General features: G+C 46.5%; 1 protein-coding gene across 2 annotated transcripts in view; it reads right to left on the bottom strand.

Moving 5' to 3' along the window:
• ETV6 (ETS variant transcription factor 6) overlaps window positions 1-21,408 on the bottom strand; it is a 255,051-nt gene that overhangs the window by 143,584 nt on the left and 90,059 nt on the right. The window contains exon 2 of one of the 2 annotated variants that reach the window (XM_069628721.1): window positions 15,742-15,871. In XM_069628721.1, coding sequence (XP_069484822.1) covers window positions 15,742-15,871 — 130 coding nt within the window. Of the gene's footprint in view, window positions 1-15,741; window positions 15,875-21,408 lie in introns of both variants that reach the window. The other variant, XM_069628720.1, reaches the window with a different exon arrangement.

A 21,408-nucleotide genomic window follows, 5' to 3' on the forward strand; every position in this document is an offset into this window, starting at 1 on the left:
AAGGTCATCAACCCATGGAAGTGCAAGTGGGGGTGCAGCATTGTAACATTTTCTTTACAGAAGATACCATCCAGTGTAAATCCAGCTGTGTGGGTGGGTCCCCTCACTAATTGCTTCAAGTATACTGCGTCTAGTTTTACAAAGAGTGTTCTGGCCGTACTGTTAGTTTTTCTCTCTCCCGCCATTGGTTTAAATCGTCAAGGATGTTGAGGTAGCCATGAACCACAATGGTTTGCCACTGTATCCGCAAATCGGTCTATGAAGGATGGATTGTGACAGTGGTAATTAGATCAAAAAGAAGGTAGAAGTGTGAGTGATGCTGCAGTTCACTGGGAATGATTCACATTCTGGTATAGATGTGGTTGGTGCTACTTTTTTGTGGCACTTCTGTTTGAGGGTAATGCCTTTTCTCATGTAGCATGTCCGGTTGATGAAAATAATGTTTAAAGAGGGTGGGATGGTCCTGTGCATAACCGTGGTGGAATAGCCTTTCAGCTAGATCCTGATAGTGAAGTGGAGGTAAAGATTGCCTTCCAAGAGAAGATAATGGAGGTGTGTGATGTGCGTGGATATGAGACAGGTATGGATTAGGAGGCAGCTAGTCACTTGTTGCCTTCATTTTGATTGTGGATCTCCTTGGCACATCCAAGGCGAGTATGACATGTGGCGAGCGTTGCTGGGTTCTCTGCTAGCTTTCAAAGTGTGGTCTATGAACCACTTTAGTCTTCCTGCATGTATTCTTGCCGCCATGTGTGGGGAAAGGATTCTGAGAAGAGTTGGATTAATCCTCAAGTAGGCTTCAGTGGGTTCTCTTGGGACTGTAGTAATCCTCCTGGCTCCTGTGTTCTAGGTGGATATGCTTCTGGCGGTGTGGTCTGTTTTTCTTCCTCTATAGCAGGGTTGCTGATGACGAGTCAGACTGCAAATAAAGGAGGGAGCTTCCCGTTATGTCGTGGAGTGGTGATCTGATGGTTGGTACAATGCACGCCTGTGGTGAGATTTAAGATTTGTTGGGTGTTGGTTGTGTGGTTCCCTTTACTTTTTCCCAGATGGTCGATCTTCTTTGGTGGGCCGATGATACAGTCCTGTTGTGTTGTTCTCTACATTCTGGCACTTCTGATTTTGCTTTTAAATTAAATAAATGCAGGACAAGACAGCAAACTATTAAATCCTAACTGTAGTCAGAATGCACTGCATCCTTTGCATTAAAAATGTACATGCATATTTTTCACAAATTAATCACATCTCATTCAGCACTTGAAACACACAGGTATATCAAATACCTTTGTCGTAGATAAGTGCATAGAAATTGACAGTGGATATGGGATAGTAAGCAGACAAGGCCACACCCGCCCCCTACATCATGCAACACCTCAGGATTACTAATCTGAACCACAGGGATACAAGTAAAGTTTTTTCACCCTTGTTGAAATTCCATCTACCCAGTTTCAAATGGTTTCCACAGGATTCAGGGCCTGTGATATTGATTTCCTCTGCTGTACTGTTTATGTCTTATTGGGTAGATAGCCTTCGTTTGGTGTTTTCATTCAATCTTTAGGAAGCCAATGTCAACCCCCCCAGTGCAGCAAGTAGATCCTGTAGAAACTATTTGAAACTAGGAAACTGAAATGTCCATGTGAAAATTCAATTTCTTTAAAAACGTTTGGTACGTTGGCAGCACATGCTCGTTTTCCCCTCCAACGCTGCCACATTGGCACTACTTGTCTGGCAGTGCCACCCCCCAGGAAAGGGTTCCATCCGTCAGTCATTTTCTTCAGCAGCATCCTTCATACTGCACACCATTCCTCATACCCATGCCCAGCTCCACTTCTACCCCCTCGACACCCTATAGGCTCCAAGGGGCATAGAATACCCAGGAGACAGTCTGGGAATGTTCCAAATTGTTCACCTTCTGTTATCAAATTAAATTCACCGTGGGGGTGGTTTCTGAAGGATCCGCAAATTTACGTTGATCGTTCCTTTATACTTGGGTGCTGTGGATATTCCTAAGGGGGACTAAATTCAACCGCATTAGAAGAGGGGAAAACTCAGAGGAACCGGCTATACTATAGCATCATCACCGTGCAGTGCCTGGCAGATGCACTACCCGGGAGCCTATGTGGGCTGTCGGTGAATCTGCAGCCAGCTCTTTCGCACAGTGCCCACCGCCCCGGCACACAGCGCCATCTGCCCAGTTCACCAAGATGCTTTAATTGTTCTTCTGATACTTTGTTGTTGGTACTAAATTACACAAGTGGACGAACCACCATGCTAAATCCCACTTCAGACTTCCTCCAAACCCCAATCACTAGTCCCCATTTCACGTGAGTGTAAACCGACCGAGAATGCATTCATAGTGCCTCATATTTCTAACGCGCACTGCACAGCACTGCAGGCCCACAAAAAGGGTCTTGGCGGTTCTACCACCATAACATGCCCATCAACCAGAATCTGAAGCTCTGGATTGCTCGGAACAACAATAATTATTTTGTTTTCGAGAACTAGCAGTTGTTCACTTCCTCATTGAAAAAAAGATAATAGGCATTGCAACACCAGTTCCACGGGCATCTGCTGCGGCTACAGAATGCGCCAACCCAAAAGCCAGGAACGCCTGCCAACTTCACATGACATACCAGCACCCTCCCTCACTACTTACTCCTCAGCAAGATGTCCTCCCCAGTACCTAGGAGTGACACGTGCTCGGGTCAGAACCTGACAGTTCAGCTTTGAGCTAATCTGCTGGGAACAAAACCTCGATCCCCAGCCATCCCCACACAGGTACTAGCTTGTGTTTGGGTGTGGGTGACTCCCAACACGTGAATCTCCGGCAAGCCTTTATTGAAGGATTGCTCCCCATAATTATATGATATGATGGGTTATTTAATACGTGCTTAATACCGAGAGGTTTCTAAGCGCGGACCCGGTGATCGAACCTGTGGTGCTCTGTGTTGTCTTGCTTCCAAGCCAAGTTACCGTCTGTCCCTTGAACGGATTATCAGAGGAAATCCTTTGAAGGCCAGAAAGGGGTTGGTTTAAGACAGGAAACATGCAATGTGTAGAGGGATAGCCCAAGAGATACCACTGAAGATTCCAATCAACGCTCCGGGGGTAATCTATTTATAAATGCCCATATACTGATATGCCATTGATAGTTTCCACGAAGCTACGGCCAGCACAAGAATACTTCTTGCTACAAGAGACGGTAGCAGAGACAGAAACAAATCCTCCCACCGCCCTGTCTACCCATCAGCTCATACTGGCAGCAGATGTGGTTTACAGGCATATACCATAGCAGATATCAGTTTAAAACAAGCCTTACATGCATATCTAACACCCTACAACACAACACTCAACCACATTGCTTTTCTACAATATCTGTCTTCTCGCAAGTCCTTTACATCAATGGCTCCGACTACAGATATCTGCAATTCAAGAGTGACTTCCCTTGGCCCCTCTGTAATCACATCACTCCTGACTGAACTAATAAATGCCCCACAACCCCAGCAGCTGGCAAAGTGACCCCATCAATCTGAAACATGCAGTCATCAACCGTCCGCTGAAGAAGCTGTAGTAAGTGGGACCACAGGAAGGACAACCAGGACGCAGGAACCAGGCAGGGACACGGTAAAATGTACTTTATTTGTTGTTACAGGTCAAAGGTAGAAGTTAAACAGGAGAGCAGGCTTCAACATACTTCCATGTCCCAGCTCCCATCCTGAGGTCTCCTGCCAAACCCCAGAACCCCCAGACCCGTTGCATTCCACATTGCCTCACACATTCCGGGGCAGCTTAACGCCCAACAGCATGAACCACCTAAAAATGTGTTCCCAACACTGCATAACCATGCTTGCCACACATGAATGATGTACATAACTACACCTACAACACACCTCACGGTGTATTAACCACACCCCAACTGCCCAGCATCTGAACACCCCCACATAATTTATACAATATATAATTCAAGAAAGATTTTGTGCAGAAATCGCAATCCCCAAATGCTGTACATGTAATCTACATTTCCTAACAACTGTCGAATACATTACATTTCCTATTATATGCATCTCTTTTCCATGAATATATGTTCCAAAAACACTCCTTTGTACCGCGTCCAGAGGGTTGAAAAGTAATCCCCAGTGTTCCACTTATCGGAACGAAACTTCCTGCATGTGCGCATCATCACACGGATGCGTGCAATAAGGTCCTTTCCTCTAATGCTAATCTTGTAGGCTCCCAGCCTGAGGGATAATGGCACCAGGCCTTTCATTGCGTTCCAGCTTAACGGCAATGCTGGACCGCAGGGGGGCCTGCTGAGCAGGCACCACCCACAACCCCCAGAACTCTTCCTGCAGCCCCAAAACACTCTAGACACCAACCTGAAGCTGTCCCTCAACTTGATACGCTTCCATATGACGGGACACTGGATTTCAAGTCCCATAATTCACTTCCTTCTTGTGGCACAACAGCACTCAATGCAGCAGCTGATATGGCTCAATATACACAGACTGTGCACCTTTCTCTGGCACCCGCACGGATGCACTACGTTCCAGCCATATTTATCTCCAGGTTGCAGGGCCCACACCTAACCTGGACCGCTCATGGACTTTCAAACAGCATGGACGCTTCTGGGTGTCTCTTCTTTTGGCCTCAGCTCAGTCTAAAATAATTCTGCTTTTGTCATGGATTGAATACAGGCATCAGCCTCTCTTGATCATCTCCTCACTCTCCTCCTCACAACTGGGCTCGCTTTAGGTACTCCTCGTCGCCAAAATATAGTAAGTGGGACCACAGGAAGGACAGCCACGCTGCAGGAACCCAGGCAGGGACAAGGTAAGTACAAAACAGGAATGTACTTTATTTGTTACAGGTCAAAAAGGTAGAAGTTAAACAGGAGAGCAGGCTTTAACACACTTCCATCTGCTCCTAGCCTGAAGTCCCCTTCCAACTGCCACACCCCAGAACTCCCAGACCACTTGCATTCCGCATTACCTCACACATTCCAGTGACAGCTCCCAGCACAACCATCAGAGCATGCAGCATACCACAGAAGTGTAAAGATGACCGGGATATTCTTGCTTACGCCAAACCTATTTCTGGTCTTCCTTGCACAACTAAACCCCTTTAACCAGCATCAACATGTCGCTCTCCTCCCATCTAGAAGAGGAGTGGCTACCAGTACAGCTTTTGCACCCATTGTGGGTCAGACAACATCCTGATGGGAAGTACTTTGGTGTTTCGGTGTCTTTGCAACCATCGACTTAACCACAATTTACTGCTTTACCTCCTGAAAATAATTCAGGGGCACATGAGACCCCACATTGAAATAGATTACATTGAAGAGGCCTCTCCAATGGCACTCCTTTCTTGCCTATCACAACTAACATGAGAAGTGCTGTGATTTTCTATATTATGACCGATCATCTTGAACAGCTGCATTACCCTAATGCACCATAACCCCATCATCTGCTAGGTAAGATGTTGCATGCATACTAAAGATACTCTGGTGCTTTCAAATCTCAAAAGAATGGCAGTGGAAGGCTGGGGGGGGCGGGAATACATGAATAGGTGTATACTGGTGGTCTATAGCTAAATAATGTAAATAGTTTGCTATATGCAAAGATCTTGGTCCACCCCCTTTCGCCTGGTTGTCCACACTTGGACAATCCTGTACCTCAAAGCATGAGGTTCGCTACCTTGGCACAACATTAAATAATAACCCATCATTAGTGGAACAAACTAAGGCTCCAACCAAGAGAGATTTCTGTCTTCTAGGACAAGTGGCCCTCTTGCTGACCCCTCGCATAGTTGTCCTGATCTTAGCAGTCGGCACATCTACGGAGACCTCCTGGCCAAAATACTGTGCAAACTCCAGCGTGCACCAGGCCATGCTGCCCGCCTCATCTATGTGCTGAAGTGGTCAGATTGGATAGGAGCTGCTCACAAAGTGGTGTATGCATGTTGTGGCCTGAGGGGCAAGCTCAACTGGTCATGCTTTTCTGACTACACCACTGCCCCTACTTGTAGCATCATCATTGCCTTCCAACCTAAAGTCCAAAGAAGAACTCACTTTACTCTGTGACCACCATCTGATAAAGAAGCCTATAAGACGTCCAAAGATCATTCATTGCACCATTCCTGCAGTTCTGCATATCTGCAACTAAACTACTAAACTAAACTATCTTCAGTTAGTCCAATAAAATGCATCAAAGATGGGATTTTGAGGTGAACAAAACAATGTCAATTTCAAGACCCACTATCTGACTCTAAAAAGGATATTATGGGCTCACACCAAACTCTCGCCAGCATGCCCCACCTTACACGCCATTGATATGCCTCTGGTCATCCTCCTAGGAACAATGGTCACCAGTCAACGAAAGTCTAAAATATTTGGTGCACAATCCCTAAACTTTAAGCCCCCTCACTTTGGGGAGACCCCATATTGAACCTCCCTATGGAGCCATTTGAGGTTCAAGAACACCCTGAAGATCTACCAATCCTACCCAAACAAACACTCCTGACACCGCCTCCCTATAGCTTCTGTCCATAACGAGGGTCAAAACATGCAAGAGATCCATTGAAAAAAATACAAATGAAATAAATGAGCCAGTCACCTTTAACAGCTCAAGAGGACTGAAGAAACTGACAGTGGGCGTCACAATCCCAAATAGCACCCATAATATCACAACAGCCACTGCTTGCAAGGTCTACATTCCTGCATGCATGAAGACTACGGCACTCCAAGACACAACATGTTTCATGAGTGTACCAGCTGCCGTATCAATTACATTGCACCCGAAGAACACATGTAAAGCTATATCTTGAGCTAGCAGAAGGCCATCTTCTGCAGCAGTGAACACTATGTGGAACCAAACAAAGTTAAATCCATCTTACCTTTTCTGCCGCATCTTGGAAAGATGGTCATGATGCAAAGGGCATCACCATTTCACATCTCTAGAGCACTGGCTGGAGGACAGTAATGAAGAGAACACTAAGGCACCTGGAGAAACCAGCCAGGGCACAACCAGAAGAACTACATACAAGTGTACCAAATCCACAACCATGAGCAGGGCATACTGGACTGCAGTGAGCAAATTAACAAGCATTGCCAAAGCCAACAGTTCTTACTTGTGTAGGCATGGCCTGGGCATTTGCCAGGAACTGCCATATTGGAACTACCTGGCCACAAAATGGCAACAGCTGGAACATGGTGTGTGTGTCTATGGATATGAGTTCCAATTCCTTGCAAATTCTTATGTAATAACTATAAACAAGCCAAAAGGGTGGCTTTGCCAATGTTTGCATTTAACAGAACTTAGTGTGAGGAACTGATGCAAGCACCCACACATAATTATAAATCATGTGCCTGAAGGCCCACTGGGTTAAGAACTTATTATTACATCAGGCTGGTATTTACAGTGACAATTAAGCCATTACTTCTCGGAAGTCTGCTTAGGAACAACACTGGCAGGACCTATAGCGCCATGTAATTATCCTGGGTGATTTTAACGTTTCGGACAATCTCGAATATTTGCAGCTCAAGGATATTTTCTTTTCTCATGGGCTTTCACTACTGACCAATGCTATATCCCATGTAGGAGGTCATTGCTTGGACATAATTATGTTTAGAGGCAAGACACTACTTCATCATCATGAAAACAGACCAGTATCATGGTCACACCACTTTTTGGTTTAATTTTCGATACCAAATGAGTCAAAACATGGAAAAGTTATCAGTCACAGCACTCACGCAGCAAGAAGAAAATGGACACCATTAGGAGTTTGGATCTACTGCAAGGTTTCTCGGCATGCTCGCCCAATGTAGGGTGTGTCGAACGCTACACCAATCTTATGTCCTGTTTACAATAAAATTGTGATGAATTGGCCCATATTACCTGTGTTAATAAATCTAGCTGTAGGAATAATCAATGGTTTAATGAGGCCTTGGGGATGATAAAAAGGAACATTGGCGCAGGGATAAATTATGGCTAAAAACCAGGTCTTCTGCTGATCTTTTGGAGGTTAAAGTAGCTCTTAAAAAAAGAAGAGGTACAAAGAGGGCATTGCTGGAGCCAAAGCAAACTGTTTGCAAAAACAAATAGATTCTACCGTAAACAGACCAAATGTTATTTGAGGCCATAAAAAAAAAACTTTAGTTGCCCTCCATGCACCATTTCACACTTTACTCCTTTATCTGTGGCCAACAATTTCAACATCTTTTTTACAGAGAAGACTGATTTAATTAGAGCTAATATAGATCTAGAAACTTAGAATCTAACCTCTATTCGAACACCAACACGAGGGTTGAGACTAATTTGAGTTGCCCAAAGTTTGAGTTTAAATCTGTACAACTGGAATTAGCCAGGAATCTTTTGTCCAACTTAAAACCCACCAACCACAACTATGATCCCATCACCGCATATTTAGTTAGAAGACATGTAAAAGGCTTAAGTGCCCCTGTGCTAGCTATTGTCAATGCTTCACTAACCCAAGGTTGTATCCCAAGGTAACTAAAGAGATTGTATATTAGAACTCTGTTAAAGAGAAATACATTAGACCCAAAGGTGTATTCAAATTATCGTCACATCAAATGTCCATCATGGCTGGCCAAGAGTTTAGAAAAGGATTGTCAGAATCCGATTGAAGGCCTTTTTGGAGGATCAGGGCAAACACACGTGGGTCGACGCTTCACACAGGATGGGGGACGCATTGTAGGATCTATCAGTGATGGTTTTAAAAGGTGACCTCTCGAATATGGCACATAGAACATGGTGTCTGAAGAGGCTTTGTAATTGTATTTGTATTTTGTTTATTTATATTGCGCAGCCTGCACAAGGGCATCAGGGTGCATGTTTGGAAAGGTAGTTACAGGAAAGTGTTACAGAAGGCAGTTACAGATTGCAGATTATATACACAAAGTACATCAAATATTTACAGGGTGTGTCGGTCGGATACAGTATATACAAGGTAATCGAAGGCGCAGCAAGAGTTACAGAGGGGTGTCCGGGACATCGTCTTGCTCATAGAGCCAATGTTTAGTTCTGTTTTTGAAGGATTGGAGGGATGGGACATTCCTAAAATCATTAGGTAGGGAGTTCCAAAGCTTCACCGCCAGGACTGGGAAGCACGAACCTCTAGCAGTTTGAAGGTTGAAGCTGGGAATGATGAGCGTGTGCGCAGATCTTATAGGTCTGGATGCTGTGTGTCGAGTGAAGCGCGCTGACAGGTAGGCCGGTGCCACGTTCTGTGCTTTGTGGCTTAGAACAAGTGTTTTAAGGACGATACGCCGTGAGATGGGAAGCCAGTGTAAGTTGCGCCTGGCGGATGAGATGTCGGCGCGCCTGGGTATGTTAAGAGCGGCCCGGATGGCGTTATTCTGTGTTACCTGAAGTTTGTCAATGTTTCTTTGGCTCGTTCCGAGGTAAAGGGCGTCGCAATAGTCAATTTTTGATAAGATGAGGGTTCTGGCGAGGATCAGGCAGTTGTCCGTTAAGAAGGGACGGCAAGCTGTGATTAGTTTGCATGTATACGCGGAAGCTGAGACTACTGAATTGGTTTGTCTGTTGAGAGAGAGGGATGAGTCTAGGTAGATTCCGAGGGTTTTAGTGACATTGGTGACCTTGATGATGTTGCCATCAATGTTGAAGGCCTCATATTTTTTGTCGAGTTTTGAAAGTTTGGACGGATAGCCTAGGATGAGTAGCTCAGTTTTCTCTTCCTTTAGGCAGAGCCCGTGGTGGGCCATCCACGCTTGGATGACGGAGTAGACTGCATTGAGTGATTTTGACGTCAGTTACATAATCACCTGTGATAGGGATGAGAATCTGGGTGTTGTCCGCATAATTTGTGTAGGTGACACCCAGATGGTCAAGAATATCAAAGAGTGGTTTAGTAAACACGTTATATAGCGTTGGTGATACACACGAGCCTTGTGGGACTCCGCAGGGGACGTGAGCTGGGTCAGTGGCGGCAAGCGGTGAAGAGACCCTCATGGATCTGTTTGCAAGGAATGAGCTGATCCAGGAGGTAGCTGCGTCAGAAAAGTGGGCGGCAATTTTGAGGTGCTAGCAAAGGATTTGGTGGTCAACCAAATCGAAAGCCGCGGAAAGATCTAGTAAAAGTGGGAGCGCTTGTTTGCCCTTGTCTTTCAGATCCTCAATTTGCGTTTTTAGATCCATCAGGGCTGTCTCTGTGCCGTGTCTCGGACGGAAACCAGATTCCCTGAGTCCTAATAAGTTGTTGGTGTCGAGATAATCTTAAATTTGGAGATATGCAGTACGGTCCAGGATTTTAAGGAGGCAAGGCACCCTGGTGATAGGCCTGTAGTTGGTGGGGTTGCTAGGGTCTAAGTTAGGTTTTTTGATTAAGAGGATTACCCAAGCATCCTTGAGGTTGTTTGATACTATGCCCGATTTAAAGGAGGAATTGATAAAGGAGGTGATGAAAGGAGCGAGGTCAGGTGCTGCTTCCTTTACAACTGTTGCTGGGCAGGCGCCACCTTGACAATTGGATGGTTTTAACTTCATGATGATATTTTCCACTTCCTTAATGGTGAGTGGTGAGAAGCTGATGGGTTTGAAGGAATGTTTAGGGGATGGTATGTTGTAGGATTGGGTATTACCTGCTGAGTCCAGGAGACGTTTTTTTTTTGTTGATTTTAGCTTGTAGTGTGGTGATTTTGTTTAGTAATGCTTTTTGTATGTTGGCACACCAATTGGAGTCAGGGGTACATGTGTCAAGGGGGGCTACTGGGGACTCTAATTCCTTGAGGATTTTAAAGAGTTCCTTAGTGTTGGATTGTGCTTGTATGATCCTGTTGTTGTAGACTTCTTTTTTGGCTGCAAGTATGGCTTCCTTGTACGAAAGGGTGATGGATAAGAGGTTAATTTTATTTACAGGTGTGGGTGAGCTTCTACAGAGTGACTCCGTTTTTCGTTTATCTTTGCGGAGTTCACGTAGGTGTGGGGTAAACCAGGAGTTAAGGTGGTTGCGCTGTTTTTCTTTGCGCTGTTTGATAGGGGCTATGGAGTCAAGGGCTTTTAGCATAGCACGGTTGTAGGTGTCCACAAGGACAGCAGGGAAATCACAGATGGCGGAAACCGAATTTAGTAACGGGAGGATGAGTGGGAGTAGTTTCTCAGTGGTAATATCCTTCTTGTTGAGAGTAAAGGTAGGTGGCGCGGTACAAGGTTTGTCTATGGGTGGGCAAGAGTTAATGGAGAATGTTATTTTATGATAGTCGGACCATGCTCATGGTGACACTGAGATTATGTTTAATGCATAGTTCATGTCAGAAACCCAGTCCAATGTGCGTCCCTTGATGTGGGTAGGTTCATTGACGTGTTGGGTGAGACCAAAGTCAGATAGGACACTAGCTAAATCACAGGCTTTGGTATCGTTGGTGTCCAGGTAACCTAAATTAAGGTCTCCAAGTATAATGATTTGGGATTTGGGCTTAGTGCTGGATGCTAGGATGGATGAGATATCCTCGATGAATGTAGATGTGGGGCCAGGTGGCCTGTAGATAAGGTGCACTGAAGCGGTATGATTAGGTGAGGTTGGGATTTTAATTGAGAGGAGGGCAACTGTTGGGTGTTGACAGCTCTCAGATTAAGAGAACTCTTGAATATGAATGCTAATCCACTCCCCTTCGCTTGGTGGGTGTCCCTGTCACACCTAATGATGGAGTAGCTGTCGGGGATGGCGAGGGTCAAGGCAGGACCTGACGCCGCATGTAACCAGGTTTCTGTGATTGCCAGAAAGTCAAGGTTTTCAGTCACAATGAAGTCTGCGATGTCTAGCGTGTGAGCAGGGACAGAACGGGCGTTAATGAGCGCACCTTTTGACTTTAGCTTGGTAGTTGGGGATGTTGGCTGGTGGGGCCTCAATCGTTGGAGGCAGCTGGGGTGCAGGTATTGTTCTTAATGCCGTTGGCCGAATTATCCCTGTCTGTGTTCAGGTGGTAGGACCAATGGTGACATATGGTTGCTAATCTTTGGTTACGGGCTGAGGTGACACAGGGGTTGCTCCGTAGACTTGGGGAAAAACAACTAGGTGGGCATGGCAATGATGTTTTATCTGCGGTGGGTTTGGGCCTACCAGTGTCTGGCTGGAACATAGTGTAGCCGTAAGAGGTGATGCGGATCCGTGGTGTGGTGTGGTGTGTGTGCTTAAGGGGTAATGGAGGCAAGAGCAAGAGCCAAGCCTAGCATTCCTGAAATGCGTATGGCATGGTTGGTTAGGGATAGGTTTGGTAGTGAAGTGTTGTAGCCAAAGGGCTGGCTCGTTTAGATATGGGTTAGGCGCTATCGTGTTGCAAGAAGGTGAGCACGGTAGACTAGTATAAGTTGTGGTGGCCAGTTTAAGGTGAGTGGCTATAGTGAGATTGAGTTGCGGTATGGTTGAAGCCAAAATTATGTGCAGTAAGTAGAGGGCGAGATGTGGCGAAGGCAGGTGGACAGGCTTAAGTGTGATTAGGTCTGGTAATGGGCATTGTAGGTAAGTAGTCACGGTACAATGCATAGTTGATAATAGTGTAGTACAGTGTGCTGCGGAGACCTGGTGGATGTAGGGTGCCACAGTCAATGTCTGGCAGTTTAGCGTGGTAAGGTAAGATAGTCTATCCAGGATGGGGGTCTGTATTGGGCATATAATGATATGGGGCAACTAGTGTCCGGTGGTTACTAAAAGCGGTAACAGAGGTGCAAAGTAGATGCAGATACTGCTGATTAGTAGTGACGGTTAAAGTCCAGCGACATGCGTGACACAGAGACTAGCAGTGCCTGGCAAGTACATACAGATGCTAAAATGACAACGAGGACTAATCAAGCATGGCAGAGTAGACAACGAATTTCTAGCAATACCTGCTAGTGCTGAGTTAACTAGCATGGAGTATTCAGACTTGGCATAGTGCCTAAAGGTGTAGAGCAGTGCATAGTACAGCTAGGATGACCAATGCGAATATTAGAGCTTGCCTAGCAAATACATACAGATGCTAAAATGACAACGAGGAGTAATCAAGCATGGCAGAGTAGACAACGAATTTCTAGCAATACATACTAGCGCTGAGGTGACCAGCAAGGGGTATTCAGGCTTGGCATAGTGGCTAGAGGTGAGGAGCATTTACATAATACATAAAACAACTGAGATGACCAATGAGGAGCTTCATCTAAAAGTCAGAGGTCTGAACATAGACTATGTATGACACAGTATGGCCAACATTCACCACCGTGCTGGAAAGGCAATCAAATCAACAAAGCCAGAAGACAGCTCTGCAGTACCACTTCCCACCAAAGGCTGCTGAACAACACTGTGAATGACCCCTAATGGCTGAGGACACAAGACATCAACAACAGAGATCTTGAGTGTCTAATCTCAAATGGTAGGCACCCATTCTCATGCACGAGGCACACTGAGATAACCGCACACATTGCACCATTCAAAAATGGGCAATGTGTTTTGCGTTTGCCACATTGTATACAAACTTGGATGTCATTGTGAAGTTTGGGACATACTGAGGTAACATTGGAGACTGCACCAGTTTAAACTTAAAAACATATTTTGTAGTGTTAACTGTATACCAGCCAGTACCTTTAGCAGCTATATTGAAATGATTACACTTTCCTGACCCTATATAGAGACTGCTAAAACACACTTATAGACTGTGTGAGGAAAATGCAAAACATGCCTGCTTTCTAACTGTCCGCTTTTAAATCCTTCACTTCAGTACAATTCTAAAAGAACGTCAGTTATTTTAGGAAATTACTCTGGCCCATTTTAAGCCTTCTTGTGTCTAACTTTGAGAACATATCATATTCAACATGTACATATGACTATGGTTTGATTTCTTAAAATGCAAGGATCAGCTTATTCTCAGCTTCCAGCAGTTTTGAGGCCCTTTAGATAAGGCCGACTTTCCAGACATGCATTCCATGAACACCTTTTCTTCACCCAATGGCGTTTAAACAGAAAATGTTTTTTTTGTCGCTTTGAGAATAAACCGACAGGTGTTTCTTTTACAATGATTTCACTCTGCTTCCTCCGATGATGACTTTTATGGGACTTCAAAAGCAACAGTATTGTTTCATCTTTGCATACAATTTCCAGTCAGTCCAATAAAAAGGCAGCACAACCTGCATTTTGTGCGATTTTGAAAGTGGGTTAACAGGACACCAAACTTTCTTTGCTCCACAAGCTGTGCAATTCTAAACAGATGCATGTGACCCATTGTTTTGTTTGCCTCAGAGCAAAGGCTTACTAAAATGGCACCATAAATTACACAGCTACCCATGGCTTCCAGGAAACGAATGAGACAAAAGCTGCAGCCTGGAGCCCCTTTTCATGAATGGATGTACATTACACTGATCATTCCAATGGGTGGGCTTTACCAGTCAAGCTTCACATAGCACATATAAGTTACAAACCCACAATACCACTGATATACAAGGGTGTCGCTAAAAAAAGTACTCTCTTCCGATCCATCACACAAGCTTTCACAGCTGTTCCAAAAGTCAGAATTCCTCAACAGGTGGCTCATGCATTAGAGGAGATCACCAGATCACAATCAACTAGACTAGATGGAGACCAGCACCTGAGATCTTGTTTGGGAAACTGAAGTGAGGTCTCTGCACAATGCCCACCGGGCTGGAAACCCCAATACCAACAGGCACTAAATGCCCACCCAGCAGACTCTGCAGAAAGGTGTGGGACTAGATGAGAAGGATTTCCTAACTACCCCCTCAGTATTAGAAGCATGTTTGACTTCTTTTGCCTGGATCCGGAAAGCTTAGTTTTGACGCATGTGGAAGCTTTGTCTGGCCCCAAGGGACTCCATTTCCCAGAGCAAGGAACATTCTCTGTGCTCCAAGTAGTGCCCTTGCACCGCAACACTTCATTCCCCAGAGGAGGGAAGCTTGCCCTGGCTCTGTGGCTCCCAAGGTTAAAATGCTCTCATACGCGGGCACCTTTCGGAACATCCACACCACTCACTAGAATGCACTGTACTGAATAGAGGCGAAAGTTTGCAAAATAGACCCTGTAAGGGCAGTGCTGCATTCTTATCAGGGTGGGATACTAACGTGGTTGTAGCTAAGAGAGACTACACAGTGGGATGCAGTGTTTATATCGAAAAATGTATATTGAAAGAACATACATTGAATATTTTATATCAAAACATTTTATAGAGAATGAATTTAGCTGTGGGGTAAATGGTTAATTTTATATCAAAACATTTTATAGAGAATGCATTTAGCTGTGGGGTAAAAGCTCGAGAGCTGTAGCATGAGGACTCCCAACACTTGAACAATATTGTTAAAAAAAAATAAAAAATAAAAAAATCAGTTTCGTTTCTGAACTGTCTTTCTACTAACACCCAATCACTGGTCTCTGGGTCATACTGCCACCAGCCAATGACTGCCCTCTACCCAAGCCCATCCTCTGGCAGCCATCCTCAGGTTTTCAAAGTGCATTCACTATAACATTTTTCGTTATAAAAGTTTTGATACATGATGATTCTTTATATAATATCTCGATATAAAGACATGTAACCCTACAGAGCTGCACTGTGTGCAACTTAGAAAGGTGAAGATTTGCAAGAAGCCTTAACACTGCAGACACCATCAAATAAGCAAGTCGCTTACTGCATGTAAAAGGTGAGCGCACAGAGGTGTGGATTACAGAAGTAGCCGCAGCACAATGGACCGGCTATCTCCCTTCGCAAGCCCCAATCAATGATAGACTACTCACGCAGGTGTGGAGGCATCCTGATGAAGTCCTCCTCCATCCTGAAACCTCGATGGCCTGGGACATGGATCGGGGAAGGCGAGCATGCGTAACTGGGTACCGGGCTCTCTGGGGGCGTGTACGAAATCCGTTCCTGCTGTGGAAAGGAAATCAAAGAGACAGAGGAAATCAGAGCTAAAAATAAAAGGAGTAAAACAAGCATTGGAAAAGCCAATAGGTATTGGCAGTCATCTCAAGTGCAGCATCCAATGTCACAATAATCAATCACAGGATTACAAGTAATACACGTTAAAATGACTTTGCCGAATGTGGACACACATCAAATAGACAATTAGAGCAAAGCAAACACTGCTTTGCCGAGCTTCAGGCATCTGCCACCCCTATTTAAACAGCAGCGACAAATTAGGCACGCACAAAATGTTCACCCTTCAGCAAATCACAGCGCTTCAAACATACAAATTGAGGGGTCAATGACATCATCATACACATTTGCCATCTGCCACCATCTATACCAGTAACTTTTGCACCCCACTATGTGTTGCTAATGCAATATAGGCGGGGGAGCCAGAGCATTCATGGGTAAGGCAAAGCAAGAGCCAAGACAGGGAGTATGGCTTGGCTGTAAGACCCAAACACGAGCCACGCTGGCAAAAGAATGGCTGTGAAACTCTTTACTGGAATATTTTGTGAATCACAGAAGTAAGATCACTTTAGTGGTAAACAGGCTGATCAACAGAAGCAGAGGCAGCTGCTCCTTTTGGGGGGATCTTGGAGGACAACATTGAAGAGGATATAAATAGTAACACATTGCCCCTTATTCTTTGCAAATATCAGCTTTGTGTTTTGATCAAGTACACTCCTATACTAATGTCCCAAATCCCCATGTACCGCCATATGCGTACATGTAAAGTGGCATAAAATAACCTCTGAGTAATAAATACCAAATGCTACCAATGCCACTACACCCTGCCCACTTTTCTCAAGTGATGAAACAGCCAGCAGAAAAGGTTACATGCCATATGCTGAAGTCCTGGCTTTTTTGGCAGGTCATTTCACATTATTTTCCAGTACTTGCAGTTTGTTTACATTATAAAAGTGGAACAAGTACCAGAAAGCAATATGAAGCGCCCTTAAAAACCAGGACTGGATGATCATTTCACCCCCTGATTTGGGACAAACTGCAGCTGCTGCTGTAAACGGCACGATCCGTTATTCAATTTCAACCTATATTAAGACAAGAGCCCAGAAGAGCCAGTGTGAGAAGGTCGCCTGTGTTTAGTCGGGTTTGTACTTTTTTACCGAATCTAATGGTGGTTGGTTCGCATGAACCATTAGATCTAAAAATGCTACCACCAAAGGTTCGAACACCAAAAGTTCGATCCTTTGGTTGTAGCATTGTAAAAAAAAAAAGAAAAAGAAACGGGGGCTGCGAGGGTGTCACCCCCCATCGCCCCGCTCACTATACTTTATAGACTAGTGAGAGGGGGTTGCGGGGGGAACCCCTGCAGCCATCCGTAAAAAATAAATAAACAAATAAATAAATAAAAAATTGAAAAGAAAAAGGACACTGCAGCGCCGGTTCCCGATCACAGAAGTGAAAGGGAACTGGCGCCACAGGGACCCAGCGTGAAGAAGGTAAGTGGGGTTTGTTTATGTTGGGTGTGGGTGGGGGTGGGGGCTGTGTCATGGGTGTGTGCATATACATGTGTTCGCATGAGAAAAGTGCAAACTTTTGGTAGTTCGCACCTTTCCCAGGCGAACTTTCCGGCTGTGGCAAAATCAGCCGTGGACGGATCACGTAGATCCGTTTAGTCATTGTTTCACAACCTGCGAGGGACCAAGTTGCCAGCCTCTGTCAAAGAAATGTACAGTGCCACAACAAGTTACATGTTTTCCCGCATTCAAAGTCTTCAAAAAAAGGTTTTACTTTTTGTCAGCGTCCCCCCCCCCCCCCCTAGCCCTCCCGCCACCCTCTCCACTGAGAGCGATGTACCATGAGTGGAGTGTTGATAATAACCTCATTGAAACACTGAGCAACTCAGCCAGTCTAATGTATGTTGGAGACAGTGTCCACCCAGCAGGGCCCAGGTTTGAATGCTGCTGGTCGGGCAAGCAATATTTTTTTAAGCGTTTTATTGGTGGGGCTCTAGTCTTGGGCCAACGTTTTGGCGGTACAGACCCAAAACTAGAGCAATATGGAGCCAGTGCTATGGCTTAGGCCAGCCCGAGCTTTGCCTGACCCCCGACCCCGCCGCCCCCACTTCTATAAAGCAACACCTACGAGCAAAATCTGAGAAAATACATTGTAAAGCCGCAGACGTTTACAATGATTGGAACTCAAAATTGCAGGCTCGCCCTTTAGGAGTCTTGCTACGTGTGCTTTTACCAAAATGTCATCCACATACAACTTTCCAACTTTACCAAAGAGTGCTATTGTAACCCTGGGCCTATTTTGTGAGTTTATTTCCAAAGTTTTTCATAGAAAAGCGTTTCGCCTGCTGAACATGTGTAATACGGGGCGACATTGAACATTATTTCCAGGGCATCTTTAGGTTCCCAGTCCACCCCTGAACCCTAGGCCTTTTAAATTGAACTCCCTACAACTTGTTTAAAAAACATTCCTCGGTTGACACAACTTGGGATCTTGTTTAATCACCTGCACAAATACAAAATGCATTAATTCATTTGGTCATGACAACCGAGTCTTCATATACACATGAGCACTATTGTAAAGTCCACACCCTACTCTCCCAAACTCTGCCATGGTTCTACTGCCATTCTGTGGGAGCAGGGACCACTTGCCCCATCTATCCATCCACCCGTACCTCACTCTCCGGCTCTCGGAGCAAGCCTCAGAATGCGGCCATACCTACCCGCTTCGAATGCAGTGTGCATTGCCATGGAAGCCGCTTCCACCGTTCACTTTTCCAAAATCCTCTTGGTTGTCGGGAAGACCTTAGCTTGTTGGGTTGCCCAAAGGAAGCCTATGAATACCAGGCGACAACCCAAAATCATAAAGCAGGTCATCAAGTAGATATGTTAACTGAGCCCACGCTTTCTCCGGGGAGCGACCTCTTACCAACCAGTCATCCAGGTAAGGGTAAGGAACAAGTTACTTACCTGTAACTGTTGTTCTCCAGCATGGGTCTGGCATGGATTCACATGCTCATGAATATTCCCCGTCGTCAGGCTGGGAATCCTCGGTAAAGAAAAAACCAGTATCAGTTTCGTTTCTGATCTGTCTTTCCTAGTAGTAACCAATCACTGATCTCTGCGTCATACTGACCACAGCCAATGACTGCCCTCTACCTAAGCCCCGCCTCTGGCAGCCATCTTCAGATTTGGTAGCACGTGAAGTGGCAGTATGACCAAGTGAAGAGCCGCAGAGGGGTAGGCGGGAGGGTTCGCATGTGAATCCATGCCAGACCCATGCTGGAGAACAACAGTTACAGGTAAGTAACTTGTTCCTTCTCCAGCATGGGGTCTGGCATGGATTCACATGCTCATGAATATAAGATTAAATAGCAGTACACACATGCAGAACCACGGGGGTGGAAAAAGGCTCAACATTAAGCAATACAAAAAACTCAACATTAAGCATCTCTTACCTCCTCACCAGGCTCACCTTAAGCGAACAGGTTGCGCAGCACTGCTTGGCCAACCCTGGACTCCTCCCTGGAATCCCGATCGACGCAGTAGAATCTCGTGAAGGTGTGCGTCGACCTCCACGTAGCAGCCCTGCAGATGTCCAGCAGGGGCACACCAGATAAGAACGCCGTAGTAGCAGCGATCGTTCTGGTCGAATGGGCTCTCGGACGGCCTGGCAGCGGTCGGTTAGCCAACCAGTGACAGTGTATGATGCAGCCGGAGAGCCATCTGGAAATAGAAGACTTCGAGAGAGCCTTCCCTTGATTCACAGGTCCGAAGTTCACGAACAGCTGTGATGTCCTCCGGAAACTCTTTGTGCGGTCCACGTAGAACTTCAGCGCTCTAGCCACATCCAGCGAGTGCAAAGTCCTCTCGGCCGGCGACGAAGGAGACGGGAAGAAAACAGGTAACACCAAAGGCTCGTTAAGATGGAAGTCCGACGGCACCTTGGGCATAAAGGAGGGGTGCGTCCTAAGCACCACCCTCGAGGCATGGAAAGTCAAGTACGGTGCTTTGCAGGATAGGGCCTGGATCTCTCCCACTCGTCGTGCGGAGGTAATGGCCACCAGGAACGCAGTCTTCCACAACACAAACTTCATAGGTGCGGAGTGCATCGGCTCGAATGGGGGCCCCATGAGCCTGGTCAGCACCACGTTAAGTTCCCACGCCGGGGCCTTCACCGGCGGGAACGACCGGAACAGTCCTTTCATAAACTCTTTTACCAGTCGATGGGACCACAGGGACGTCCGTCCTGTGGTTCTGGTATATCTGGAGATCGCCGCCAGATGAATCTTAATGGAGGCATGGGCTATCCCAGCCTTTGCCAGCGATAGCAGGTACGGCAGCACTTGAGGGGCCGTAATCCGTAGGGGGTTGATCTTCTGTGCTCGGCACCAGATAGAGAACCTCTTCCACTTATGACCGTAGCATTTGAGTCTCGAGGACGCCCTGGCCTTTGCAAGAACCTCTCTGCAATCGGCCGGTATATCGTAGCCTCCAAACTCTAGCGCTGCAGGAGCCAAGCCTGCAGGTTCAGCGACGCCGGGTCGTGGTGGAAGATGGCGCCTCCTTCTCTGGAGAGAAGGTCCGCGTCCGCCGACAGCTTGATGGGAGGGGACGTTGACAAGTCCAGAAGGTCCAGGAACCAGATCTGCCTCGGCCACGCCAGTGCGACGAGGATCATCCTGCACCGGGACCTCTTGAGCTGGCTGATGAGTCGAAGCAGCAACGGCAACAGAGGGAACGCATACAGGTATAGGCCGTCCCAGGGGAACGAGAACGCATCGCCCATGCTTCTCGGCTGGGGAAACCTGCTGGCGAACCTCTTGCACTTCGAGTTCGTCGCTGTTGCGAACAGGTCGATTTGGGGTTTGCCCCATCGTCGGAAGAGTTGATCCACCTGATCCTGGCGCAGTTCCCACTCGTGACACGCGCGCAGCTCCCTGCTGAGCGAGTCAGCGATGGTGTTGCTTTCTCCTGCCAGGTGGAAGGGAACCAGGAACATCCGCTGGGCGACCGCCCAGTGCCACAGATCCTGTGCCTCCTTGGATAGGGCTGGGGATCTGGTGCCTCCCTGCTTCCGTATGTAAAACATTGTCGTGGTGTTGTCCGTGAAGATCCGCACCACCTTGCCCTTGAGCGACGGGAGGAACGATTTGAGAGCCCAGAACACGGCTCGGAGTTCCTGGACGTTGATGTGCAGGAGCCTCTCCTCCAGGAGCCAGAGGCCTCTTGCGTGGAGATCTCCGGTGTGGGCGCCCCAACCTTCCAGGGAGGCGTCCGTCGTCACCGTCTCCTGGTACGCCGGCGTATGAAAGTCCTTGCCCGCCGTGAGGTGCGCTCGAACGCCCCACCACTGAATCGCCCGGCGGAACACCTCGTTGAGGGGGACCCTGTCTTCGAAGGTGCCCATCGTCTGTATCCAACAGGTGTCGAGAAATTCTTGAAGAGGGCGCATCCGTAGTCTGCAGAGGCGCACCAGGTAGATGCAAGAGGACATCATCCCCAGGAGGGACTTGATGG

Source organism: Ambystoma mexicanum, chromosome 12 (assembly GCF_040938575.1).
Source record: "Ambystoma mexicanum isolate Mex_15411 chromosome 12, UKY_AmexF1_1, whole genome shotgun sequence".
NCBI classification, from domain to species: domain Eukaryota; kingdom Metazoa; phylum Chordata; class Amphibia; order Caudata; family Ambystomatidae; genus Ambystoma; species Ambystoma mexicanum.